Source organism: Chelonoidis abingdonii, chromosome 8 (assembly GCF_003597395.2).
Source record: "Chelonoidis abingdonii isolate Lonesome George chromosome 8, CheloAbing_2.0, whole genome shotgun sequence".
NCBI classification, from domain to species: Eukaryota; Metazoa; Chordata; order Testudines; family Testudinidae; genus Chelonoidis; species Chelonoidis abingdonii.
Genome location: NC_133776.1, coordinates 49292028 through 49304824, shown reverse-complemented (window position 1 = coordinate 49304824; position 12797 = coordinate 49292028). Strand labels below are relative to the sequence as shown.

Below are 12797 nucleotides of genomic sequence, written 5' to 3'. Positions count from 1 at the left end.
CGTGAAGGATGGATAGTGGCCTCAGATCCACCCCCTCCCCCACAGTATCATACTTACCTGCAATTAGGCCACTGTGCCATGGGAATGTCCCTCTTAGAGGAGAACATTTTTAAATTATTGGCATATCTTTTGAGACTGCTCTGGCCTCTCTCTCTGTGGGCTCTGGCACTTTTTATTCCAGGTTATTATAAAGTTTAGGACTGACCAAACTGTGTTACAACCATGTTTGACCACTCCTGAGTTTCAGTGAGGGTGAGGAATAGTTTTAATCATATCTGAAAAGTCACTGTGTATGAGGCCCCTAAGTGGCTCTTAGAATTTGCCTGTGAACAAATGAAGTTGTCTTTTGTGTAACCAGCGTGAGTTAGGGATTAATTTGAGCATATCTGCATGCTAGGAATTGCGCATGTTCTCCCCACCCACGCAATCTAAGAACATGAATCCATTGCTCAAAGAAAAATCTCAGTTAGTGAGTCCAAGTAAGTTGGGAAAGCCTTGGCCAAACCAGATGTGTCTGGTGTCTCTGTGCCATGATATAACCATCAGTTTCCCATCCCCTGACAGATAGCAATCCATACGCTCTGGAACATCAGGATTGTCGTCCTGGCCAAGCCAGAACATGAGAACCGGATAAGCCACATCTGCACAGACAACGTGAAGACAGGAATTGCAAACACACTGGGTAAGGAGACAGAAGCAAATCTAACCAGAATGTCATCCACTCTGTGCCCATGGGGACTCTTGAAATGAACAGTTCTCTCTCAGCAAGATCACTCTGGGTCATGCTGAAGTGACCCTTGTCTTCCCCAACTAGGCATATATGAATCCCAGTATAGGCATCCTGACATCCTCTCAACCCCCTGCTCTGTCCCAGACCCTGCCCCCACTCCACTCCTTCATCCAAGCCCCACCCCTCCTCTTCCCGCCCCCCCACCTCTTTCCACCCTCTCCCCTGAGCGTGGGTTGTGGGAGGGAAAAAATGTCTTTCTACTCAATCCTGGGCTTATAAATTTTCCCACTAAAGACTTCAGCCTGAGTTGGAGGGATCCCCCTTTCTGGATTGCAGATGGAAATTAAATTAGCTTTCTTAAAATTTGTTTATTTTGCCTTCTTCAAAAAAACTTCCCTTGGAACATTGTTCTATATGTGATAATTCTTCCTGCACTGATTAAGTCTGCCTCTGCTTCTACCCCATCCCTCACTTCACTTAAGAAGTGTTATGTTCTTTATTATCTTTCTACTGCTCAGCCTGGAGGTGGATTGATTTCTTGATTTTTTTGCTTCTTGTTTTTCCCAGGCAATAAAGGAGCTGTGGGAGTCTCATTCATGTTTAATGGAACCTCCTTAGGGTTTGTTAACAGCCATTTGACTTCAGGAAGTGAAAAGAAACACAGGTGAAATATGTCATTGCCTTTCAAGAGCAGGTGTTGATGTCCACAGTCAACCTGTGGAACTCATTGGCAGGGGATGTTGTGAAGGCTAAAAGTATAACTGGCTCAAAAAAGAATGAGAAGTCCATCAGTGGCTATTAGCCAAGATGGTCATGGATACAACACCATGCTCTGGGTGTCCCTAAACCTATGACTGCCGGAAGCTGGGACTGCACAAAAGGGAATGGATCACTCTCTAATTGCCCTGTTCTGTTCATTCCCTCTGGAGCATGTGGCACCGACCACTGTCAGAAACAGGATACTGGGCTAGATGGACTATTGGTCTGACCCAGTCTGGCTGTTCTTATGTTAAGAATTGCTGGGTAATGTTCTCTGGCCTGTGCTATGGAAGAGGTCACGTTAAATGATCACCATGGTCCCTTCTAGCCTTAAAATCTATTATATGTTCACTGTTAATGCAGCTTTGGCTCACCAGACTAGAAGCTGCTGAGTACCGTAGTCAGTGCCTAAGTTCCCTCTAAGCTGCACAGCCACGCAGCTGTCTATTAAGCACTGCGCAGGCGCTCAGGGCTGTGGCACAGAGAGATGCTCTACCAAAGCCCTGGACCTGCCGCAGCACCCCTCCCCCAGTCCTGACCCAGCCCGGCCCCGAACCTGCCACAGCCAGGCGACAGGTGCCCCTCCCCTGGCCCCAACCCAACTGAGCCCGGCCTGGACCTGCCACAGTTGGGGGAGAGGTACCTCCCCCCCACAGCCCAGGTGCTGCTACAAGGAGAGAGAGCTGGAGAATCCTCTCTCCACACCATAGCCTTGGGGAGCCCCACTGCATCCAAACCCCTCATCCCCATCCCCATCCCAGAGCCCATACCCCCAGCCAGAGCCCTCACCCTCCCGCACCCCAGCCCTCTGCCCCAGCCCTGAGCCCCCTCCCACACTCTGAACCCCTTGGTCCCATCCTGGCACATGAATTTTGTTATTGCACCAATATGGAGGCTATGTGTGATATCACCTCCATATTGGTGGAATAACAAAATTCATTCTGGGAAAGATTAGAGGGAACACTGGTCAGTGCGTCACCATTTGGTCAGTAACCCTGGCTTTACCAGAAGTGGAAGCTGCTGGCATCTGCAAGTGGGCAGAGGAAATAGATAGAAAGGTGTTCTCAGAGCTGTGGAGAGATATCCCACGTATCTTACCCAAAGCAGTGTAGGCATGGCCCACCTGGCCTAGCCTGAGGAGCTGCCACTATATGTCATGGAAACATCTTGATGATTTGCGCTGTCTGGAGAGAAACTGGGAGGTTTTTCTGCACAAGCACAATGTGGAGAGTGAAAATATCTCCCTAGTGCCAGCAGGAGGCACTGTCTCCTTTGTGGGCCGAGGTACACTGAGAGAGGGCTGGGAGAGTGGAGAGTGGAGGTCTGTTCATGGTATCATCAGGGGCCAATCCTCCCAGGCTGAAGGGCATTGCAGGGAACAGTGGGAGAGGATTCCCCAACAGGGTCGAGTGTGGAGCAGAGAAATGTGTCTCTGGTAGGTAATCCCCTTCCCCAAGCTGTTACATTATCAATAGAAAGAGATGGAGCCTGCGGTCTGGCCAAGCAGTGTGCTGCTCAACAGCCACGGGACTGTGGCTTTGTAGCCCTGGGGCCTATTCAGTCCCTGGTGTAAGTTGGAGATGCCTGAAGAAGCCATTTGGGCAGCTAAGGGTAGCTGGGATGGAGAGATGTGTTGGTCATGCTGTCTCTCTCCTGGGAACATCCCCTGCATCAGGTCTAGGTCAAGCAAGGGGGTGGCATAGAATTGCTGTGCAGGAGCTCTGCCAGCCGGGGCTTCACTTGCCATTAAGGAAATTCCCAGGTACCTGGAGTGGCTGCCAGAATCTAGCCAAGAACTTTTTTATTTCTTGCTTTGTTTAAAAATGATGGCTAAGATTCTGTGCTGGGCCACCAGGAGGCACAGCACAGAAAAGCACAGCCCTGCAGAGGGATCAGGGGTGGCATTAGAGCAGCTTCTGTACCCATTTGATTTTAGGTTTCGCTGGGAACAGAAACAGCCTCCAACACAAAATGGAGCAGTCAGGAGCTGCTCTAAATTACTGTGCCTCCTCCATCAGCCTACCATGCAGCACCTGAGAATCCCCATATGATACGAAGTCCACTCCTGTCCCCTACTCCAGGACTTGCTGAGGTTCCTGGTGCAGTGTGGTGTTGTCCTAGAGTGCCTGCATCAGGGGCATTCTCCCTCACCTGGCAATGGCTCTCTGATTGCTGAAGCAGCACAGTCCTGGTTTCTTTTTATAGTTTGTTTCCCTTTCCCAAGGAAGGTGCAGTGATAATGCACTAATTACTGACAACTTATTCAATTGCCAGTGCCCAAATTCTCTCACCGGGGCATCCCTGAGCATTCAGGGGCTCCGTAGCTGTCATCAGGGTCTATGTGAAATGGAAGTGTGGGGTTCTCTAAAGAATGATGGCTAAAAACCTCACCTTTCCTGTACTTTGAGCCTAACTGGCTCCAGCATGCTAAAGCAACAATCTCTGTCAGCCCCTAGCACTGAGGAACCCAATGGCAACCAGAGGTGAAAGTAAGCGGGTATGGGCCAGTACGGAGGACCGGTAAGAAAAGGAGACTGCCTGAGGGAGGGAGAAGCCTGCCCCCTGCATAAGAATAGTTTAAACTCAGCTGTTCCCTGAGTAGTTCAGCCCCCGGGGGTTAGGAATGGTTTCTGGCATCCTTGTTAATTTCACTCACAGTAGCTGGGGGGAGGGGGTTGAGGGGACGGTGTCTTTGACCGTGGCAGGGGCAGTCCTTTTCTGCTCCCAGGATGAGGGGATCTTTCCAATACTAATATACACAACAAATACAAGCATTTGGCTGCACAGCTTAAATCCAGAGCTAATAAAAGCAGGTGGAAGGGCAAAACTCACTGTTACATTGGTTTCTCATCTCCTCCCTCCCCCTCCTTCAGCCAGGCTGCAGCCAAGGCTCTGCATTCCTCCCCACCCCTACCCCCACCCCTCCTCAGCAGGGGTTCTCCTCTAGGCTCTAGCTTGCAGGGTTAGAAGCCGTTTCTGGCATCCTTGTTAATTTCACTCCCAGTTGGTGTTTGTGGGGGGAGGGAGAGTGTGTGTGACCATGGCAGGGGCAGTTCTTTTCTGCCCCCGGGATGAGGGGATCTCCTATACACAAAAAACACAATCAAAATCAGGAACCATTTCCAAGTTCAAATCTATCCCATTCCCTCCCCAGCAGAGGATCATGGTTGTAATGTCCAAACTGCTTGCAGATCCTCTTTGAAATGTTACTGAACCTCACAGGGAACAGCTGAGTTTAAACTGTTCTTATGCAGGAGGCAGGCTTCTCCCTCTTTCAGCCAGTCTCCCTGCTCCCTGCTGCAAGCTAGAGGGAAGTCCCTGCAGCTGCTGCTCAGTGCTAGGCAGGGAGAAAGCATGGAGCCTAGTGTCCGCAGCCTGGCTGGAGGAGGAGGGAAGACACGGAGAAAAATGTGACAGTGAGTTTTACTTTTTCAGGCTTATTCCAATAGTAAAGTTTTATTTCAGACAATACTGGTAGTAGTAATAGAAGCTTTATTTTCTCTATCTATGTCATGCAATGGGAGGGATCCATGAAGTATGTAGGAGAGGTGGGTTGCTTGCGATTGGACCATATGGGTAAGAAATGTAAATTACTTTCACCCCTGCCCAAACCCCAGGGATCCCAGCCCCTGTGCCGGGAGGCACCACTCAATGAGTCCTTATTGGGAACCTGTAGGTATGCAGGAATCTGACCTGCTTTCCAGGGGGTGGGTGGATTTAGGATTTAGGGGCTGTCTTAACGAGACCTGCTGCACTGCAGGTTCTTTCCGAGGACCATCCAAAAGAACCTGACGCAATTCTGAAGTCAGTGAGTGTGTCCGAAAGATAACGAAGCCAGTGCATAGGGATATCAAGAATCGCCGCCGTGGGCATGGCCATGACATGGTAAGTGAGGGGGAGGGGGGTCAGCCCAGCGATGGCGGGCTGGGCAAGGGCGGGGGGCGGAAGACGCATGGAAGGCTCATGTAGGTATTGGGAGCAGCTCACTGAGTGTTGCTTACGGCTGATGCTGGGGCCGTTTCCGCGCGGAGGCGTGTGCTGCGGGGAGGGGGAACGAGACATCCATTGATGGCCTCTCCAGACGAAGGGGGGAGGGGAGGCGAAAGGCAGCGCAGGGAGCAATGAGAGGGTTCGGGGAGGGGTGTTGCCAAGTGTGAGACAGTGACTATGTATTCCCGCCCCTTCTGGTGCTGCACAGGTCATCCGGATGCTCAAGCATGTAGCAGCGGAAAGCTGCTAAGATGGAGATGGAGGGCGCCAGAAGAGGATGTAGATGCAGCACGCGGGAGCACAGCGAGAGAGTGGGAGCTGATCGCCAGTGTTGAAGGGGGAGAGCAACGAGAAGGAGAAAGCAAACAACAGAAGGAAATTCAGGAGGCATCATTGCGGTCCGCCGCTGCGCGCGAGCATTGCTGCTGTCGTGCACAAAAACCGTGGGGGCAGACACGGTGTGTGAGCATGGAACTGCACCTCAGACGGAGGCGCCAGTATCCGCTGAGGCATCCACGAGTCAAAGCCACGCACTGTTCAAGTGCTCACGGCCTGGCCCATGATGAGTGCGTAAGAATGGCTCTGTGCCAGCGCACAGCGCAGGGTGCAGTTTGTGGGAAATTTGATACCACCGTGATCTGTGGCCTGTCAGCGGGTGTGGGACCCACCTGCCTGCTGTTGGGATGGTGTCTCTTGGACCATAGAGCTAGGCCCACCCAGGATGGGACCATATTAGATTGGGGGTACTTTCATCAAGTGGGTGCAGATCATAGAGCATAAAGGAGCGTCTCTCTCATTGTTCATCGGAACTGTGACCCATCTCCCATAAGGGGAGGCGACCCCCGTTAGTGCCCCACTCAGCTTTGCTGGCCAGGGAGTGATTTGGGTCGTGGTTGAGGGAGAGTCTCACGGAGCAGCCGTGGGAATGGGCTGAGACTCAGACCTATTTTAGAACGTTTCACAGAAGGGGCTGCCGATGGGGCACACCTCGCGACTTGCTGATAGGGCGGGGTCTAGTTTGGCTTGGGATAGGGGCTGGGGCTAGGACTTCGGTTTCTCCATACACCTGAGTAGAGACAGTCATAGGCTCGGAGTCGGGCGCGAGGGCGTGCCAGGTATGTGGAGGAGGCGGGGTGGGCAACGGTAACCAGAACTGGCGCAAGGAGATGAGGCCAGGGAGCGAGCAGGGAACGCCCTAAAAGCTGTCATGCAGGTCTGGCTCCACGGCTCCCACTGCAGGGGTATGCGTCCCATTGGGGTGGGAAGGGAACGTGTGAAGCGGAAGCGGGTGTCATCTCACGAGGGGTGGTTAGTGGAGGTACTTCTCTGGCCAAGCCTGGTGCCCGCAGATGGGAAGCAAGGGATGGGAGAGGTGAGGATCCTGGGTGCGCTGACGTTGTGCCCTGGCACGAACGGCTTTATCTGCACCTGCTCTTCCCGATGGCACAGGCTGTTTGCCCCCAGCATGGGGGGCCCAAGGGAGGAGCCTGACTCTTCCCTTTCAGGTGGAGGGCAGTGGAAGGCTCTACGCAAGAGGAGCTGGGGCGGGTCCAGGTAGTGTTGGGCAGGGCCGCTCCTGAGCCGGCTGGTCCGGCCTTCCACAGCCCGAGGAATTGGCAACACCGGCCTCCATGCTGCGTGGGGAAAGGTTCGACATGGAGGCGTTCAGGTGTAGTTTCAAAATCATATCAGCTATCACGCGTGGTGGATTGCATAAAATGCCCATGTTTCAGAGGTGCCGGGGCAGGGGGAGGTGGTTCGGTGGGGGAGGGAGACGGGTTGGGGGCAGAGAGGCGGAGTTGAAAAGCAGGGGGAAGGAGGAGGGTGGTCGGCAGGGAAGGGGAGATGGTTTGGTGGGGCAGAGAGGGGAGTTAAAAGCAGGGGGAAGGGGGAGGGGAGATGGGTTAGGGGGCAGAGCCCCGAAGACTGAGAGGGGGTTAAAAGCAAGGGGAAAGGGAGAGAGGCAGGGCCTGGGGGCAGAGTCCAAGGGGGAAGTGGGCGGAGCACAAGGCAGCTGAGGGTCTCTCCCGTATGTGACCCCGGCTCCCCCCCGGCAGCTGCCTTGCGAGGACCAGATCATCCTGCTGAAGGGCTGCTGCATGGAGATCATGTCGCTGCGGGCGGCGGTGCGCTACGACCCCGAGAGCGAGACGCTGACGCTGAGTGGCGAGATGGCCGTCAAGCGGGAGCAGCTGAAAAATGGTGGACTGGGCGTGGTGTCCGATGCCATCTTCGACCTGGGCAAGTCGCTCTCCGCCTTCAACCTGGACGACACGGAGGTGGCGCTGCTCCAGGCCGTGCTGCTCATGTCCTCAGGTAAGGGCCAGCGGGGGGTGGCTGCCCCCTCACACACTGGGGCCTGCTGCTGGGAAGGGATATTCCCATCAAGCACCAGGCCACATATCCGATGCTGCCCATGGGGCTAGGGGGAGGTTCCTTCCTCCCCCTGTGAGCTCAGCTGAGATCTCCACAGCCTCCCTCCCCACATCAGCTTCCCTTGCTGGGATCCCCATGTGCTCACAGTGGGGATGCACCAGCTCAGGGTCTGTAGGGAGGGTGAAGCGCCCACTGCTGGTGCCCACTAAGAGCGCCAGGGGAGAGGCCTGGGGCGCAGGAGACAAAGCCCCCAGGGAGCCCAGAGCCAGAACTGTTGCTCAGGTATCAGAGAGAGCTGGAGACGGAGGGTCATGGTGGGGCTAGATGAAGGCAGGGAGAAGTGGGGGGCAGGGAGGGGTAGATAGTGAGTAGTTGTGGAGGTGAATGGATAAAGGAGTATTTATGGGGTGGAGGGGTACAGGAGTAATAATGGGACTGAATAGCCAGAAAGGGGGAGCGATGAGTAGGTAGGTCATTGCGGGGGTTGGAGTAGCACAAGGGAAGAGGTGGGGAGGGAGAGGTAGACAGAGGGGGCGGGATGTGGTGGGGGGGTTGGATGAAGATGAGGGGCGGTAGCGTCGCGATGGCCGGCGAGAGGAGGGTGGATAAGGGGGCTTTCGATGCGGTGCAGGGGTTGGAGGAGGGCCAGGTAGCCAGCGATGGGGAAGGGAGGGGTGGATAGAGGGGCGTCGCGGTGCAGGGGTTGGGGGGAGGGGCAGGTAGCGCCTGGGAGGGAGGGCGGTAAGGGGGGCTGATGCGGGTGCAGAGGTTGGGATGAGGCAGAGGTGCTAGCGAGAGATATGGAGGGGTGGGTAGGAAGGGGGATGGCGGTTGGGGGTTGGATGGGGCGCAGGATGCAGCATGGGAGGAGGGGTGGATGGGGGGACAATGCGATGCGTGAGGTTGGAGGAGGGAGCAGATGATAGCGATGGGGAGGAGGGACGGTAGAAGCAGGGGCAGCGTGCGGTCAGGAGGGGTTTTTTTTTTGTTTTAGAATGAAGGCGAGTGCGCGATGGGGAGGGGTGGATGAGGGGGCTCAATGCGGTGCAATGGTTTGAGGGAGGCGGAGGTGCATCCAGCGATGGGAGGGTGGAATAGAAGGGGAGCTCGATGGGTGAGGGGTTGGAGGAGAGGGGAGGTGCAGCGTGGGGAGGATGGAAGGGGGGCGTGCAGGGTTGGGGGGGGTGGCGGTAGCCAGATGTGGAGGGGTGGATAGAGGGGGCTCGATGTGGCCAGGGTTGAGGAGGCGGCAGGTAGACAGCAATGGGGGAGGGGTGGATAGAGGGGGGCTTGATGTGGCGCAGGGGTTGAGGGAGGCGGAAGGTAGCCGGATGGGTGAAGGTGGATAGAGGGCTCGAGGTGCAGGGGTTGGAGGGAGGGGAGGTAGCAGCGATGGGAGGGGTGGTATAGAGGGTCATGTGGCAGCGGGGTGGAGGGAGGGGAGGTAGCAGCGATGGGGAGAGGGTGATGAGGGGGGCTCCATGTGGAGGGGTTGGGGAGGCGGAAGGTAGCAAGGGGAGGGGTGTGAGAGAGGCGGGCCGATGTGCCAGGGGTGAGGGGGGCAGTAGCAAGCGATGGGAGGGGTGGATAGGGGCTCCTAATGTGCGAGGGTTGAGGGAGGCGGCGGTTATTAGCGATGGGAGGGGTGGATAGGGGTCCATGTGGGCCAGGGGTTTGGCGGGAGGCGGCAGTAGCAGATGGGGAAGGGTGGATAGAGAGGGGGTCGATGTGGCGGCAGGGGTTGGTAGGAGGACGCAGGTAGCAGCAAAGAGGGGAGGGTGGATAGAGGGGTCGATGGCGCGGGTTGGGAGGAGGGGGCAGGTGCGCGTGGGGAGGGTGGATGAGGGTGCGCGATGTGGGCAGGGGTTTGAGGGAGGGGGCAGACGCTACGAGAGGCCGGAGGGCAGGTGGGGCAGTCCTCGGGCGGAGGCTGGTTGCCCGCCCCTTGAGCGACCGTCCGACGTCAGACGCACGGGGTTTGCGGGTGGAGAAGATCGAGAGTGACAGGAGACCTACCTGCTGGAGTTAGAACTACAGTCAACTATGCAAAACACATTCTATTCTGGGCCAAAGCTGCGAGAAGGGCGACTGCGCATGATGCGTGCACGCAGCGTTCTGACATGAAGGTGAGTGCCACCGGGAGCTGTTCCACCCTATTCTCGAGGTCTGTTGAGGATATCAGGAATATAGGGCGGAGGGGGGGGGGAGGGGGCGTGGCAGGATCGAGAAGCCGCCGCCCTTGAACATTTTACCTTGGTTCGTTTTCGTTTTGGTTTGTTTTTCTAATATTGGCTGGGTGTACAGCAGCGCGAACAATAACGGAGGGGGTGGGACATGGGGGGGCTGCTGTTGGAGGGGGGAGGGGAAACTTTTCGAAAAGAACAAAAATGAATTTTGGGGGGGGGATAGGAAGGGAATTCATGGAGTAGCGAGGGAGTAGTGGAACCATGGTATGTCCCTTCTCTGAACCCTCAGTTATGGGGGAGCTGGGGGGTGGATATAGCTGTTTAACCTAACTGCAGGAGAACCCGATGCATAGAATTCTCCGTATCAACCGTCCTGGCAATGGACCTCAGCGGACTTGATGGTCCAATAAACTCTATAGTTCATATGATTAGGAATTGTGATTTGTTTGCAAGACAGTCAGGTAGAGGTTTGTTTTTATTTTTCCTTAGGTGGTTTTTGTTTTTTGTCTTTTTAGCATTATCCTCTAGAGGTAAAATATTACTAACTGACTTGGAAGAGAAAGTATTATAATTATTAGTGGAGAGAACGGACAGGGGGAGGGGTGAGGTTTAGAGGAGAGGTAGGCATGAGCTAGCATGAATGACAAAATGCACTTTTGTTTATTAAGAAGCGAACTCAGCGGGAAGTGCTGAGTAATTCCAGGGTGTGTTATCGAACACAGGGCGCAAGGGTGCCAGTGCCATGCAGGGTTCAGGAAGGACAGGGAGAATGTAGCTCCTGCTCACGAGAATGGGTCCGAGGTTTGGTGTCGGTGATTGCACTTGCTTTCCCACACTAAGACGCACTTAGGCCATCTACTTCTTAGGCTGGATGAGGGGCAGGTCTGTCGGACCCCAACCAGAACCCGTCCCAAGTGCAGGCACTGCGAGGGCCGTAGTCCAACAATTCCCGAGCGAGCCAGCGTGGGTAAGGGAGAGAGGCTCACCGCAAGGTTGGGGGGTGTGTGAGAGGGGGCAGGGGGAAGATAAGAGCTGGTCGAAAACATTGGATTAACTGGCTCGGGGAGCAGTTGTTTTCCACGCAGAGTCTGCTCCCCGCGGAAGTTTTGATCCTTTTTGAAAAAACACAGAAAACGAAAGAGCTGAATCAAAGGTGTCTCTGGGAGTGTGTTGGGGCCTGAGTCCATTCATCTTATGGGATGGAGATCAGTGGTTGGACTTTTCATGAGCACCAATGGGCAGAGGCTCCTGGGGCACTGCCAAGAGGAAGTCATGGTGGGATGGAGTGCCAAGAACGCTCCAAGGGAGAATGGAGCATGAGCTCTGAATACAATCCTCAGGCAGTGCGGTGCATTTTGATGGACTATTTTGGTTTTATTAATATTTTGAAAAGCTGTAGTTTTGCTTTGGGGGACTGCTATTTTCACTACTCTGGCTGGGCGGCTCAGGATGTTCCCTGCCTTTGCCTCAGGGCTATGCTGCTTGATTACCAGGGCGGGGAACATCTGCTTCTGGTCAGTGCCGAGAACCCTAGGCAGCAAGGACAGGGAGGACATGTGATGCCCCACCCATGCGTCATGGGGACACTTTATGGGCAGGCTTTCAACAGGAGGCCTCTCAACCTGTCTGATCTAACGCAGTGTCTCTGCTCAATATGCTCGGGGCGCTGTCTAAGTCCCGGCTATGCGATCCAGCTGCGCTGCATAGAGCCAGTGCTACACTCCAGAGCCTTGATGTCCAAGGAGGGGGAATTGGGAAGCTGGATGGACTATTGGGGCAAGGGCCAGATGCGAGTGACGTGTTTGCCTTTAGGCATGGGGGAGCTAGGGCAGGCAACGGGGCAGCTTGTGTTGTACGGGGCCCGGTCTCTTTATGGTTGTTACCCCGATACTCTCCAGCGCTGCTGATTGCTCCAAAAGGGACCGTGATCACAGGGGGGTTGTGCAATCCCTGATGACCGGATCCTCCGACACATCACTCACGGCCCCAGCCAGGGCCACCATGGGAAAGAGGAGCATAGGAGGCACTCAACCCCGCAGCAGGCGTGTTTCAACCGCTGGCAGCCGGGAGAACCCGCGTGTCTGACACGGATTGCAGGCCGCGTGTTTAACCCTGGCGTTGGCTGACGGCAGTTCCTAGCGCGGGAGTTCACTGGCACGCGTTTGGGGCTAGACATGAGGGAATGGAATAACTACTGCCACCACACCTGAAGCAGCATGAAGGGGCAGCCACCATCCTTAAAGTGTCAGCAGATGAGCGTCAGCAGAGCGAGCGGTGCTTGTGAGAGGAGTGCCTGTCTTGCACTTAGCAGCGTGGCTGGGCCACTGCTCTCTTTCTGTGCGTTTTTCTTGGGAGGGGGACAATAAAAGATTTAAACGCAGGGAGCAGATAAGGCCATAGGTGTAGACTTTCTGGGACTTTAATTTCACTCTGGTGCGGAGAAGCTGCACTCCGTACACCGGTGTAGGAGGCACTTAACTGGTAGTCAGCCCAGCTTTGCACGCCCATCCCCCGTTCCAGCTGTTGTCAGCAAACCCCAGCGAGATGTGCGGCGGGTATTTGTATGTATCATCTAATCAATATCCAGTGGGGGAGTTAGTTTTAAGCTTTTCTTATGGTTGTAGAGGTGATTTTTTTTCTCTTACGTAGTCGAGAGGCAACGGGGATAGGAGGGGGTGATCGGCTTATATGAATGTACGTATTAGGTTCAGGTCGGGTGAGGAGAGCCAAACTGCAGGTCTAAGCGCTGCGATTGA

The 12797-nt window shown here is 55.0% G+C and overlaps 1 protein-coding gene across 1 annotated transcript in view; it reads left to right on the top strand.

The window, feature by feature from the left end:
- The window catches only part of INPP5D (inositol polyphosphate-5-phosphatase D), a 120266-nt gene that overhangs the window by 71405 nt on the left and 36064 nt on the right, over positions 1-12797 (top strand). The window contains exons 13-17 of the mRNA XM_075068985.1: positions 565-682; positions 1298-1394; positions 6719-6851; positions 7537-7795; positions 12562-12596. Of these exons, the coding sequence (XP_074925086.1) occupies positions 565-682; positions 1298-1394; positions 6719-6851; positions 7537-7795; positions 12562-12596 (642 nt within the window). The remainder of the gene's footprint in view (positions 1-564; positions 683-1297; positions 1395-6718; positions 6852-7536; positions 7796-12561; positions 12597-12797) is intronic.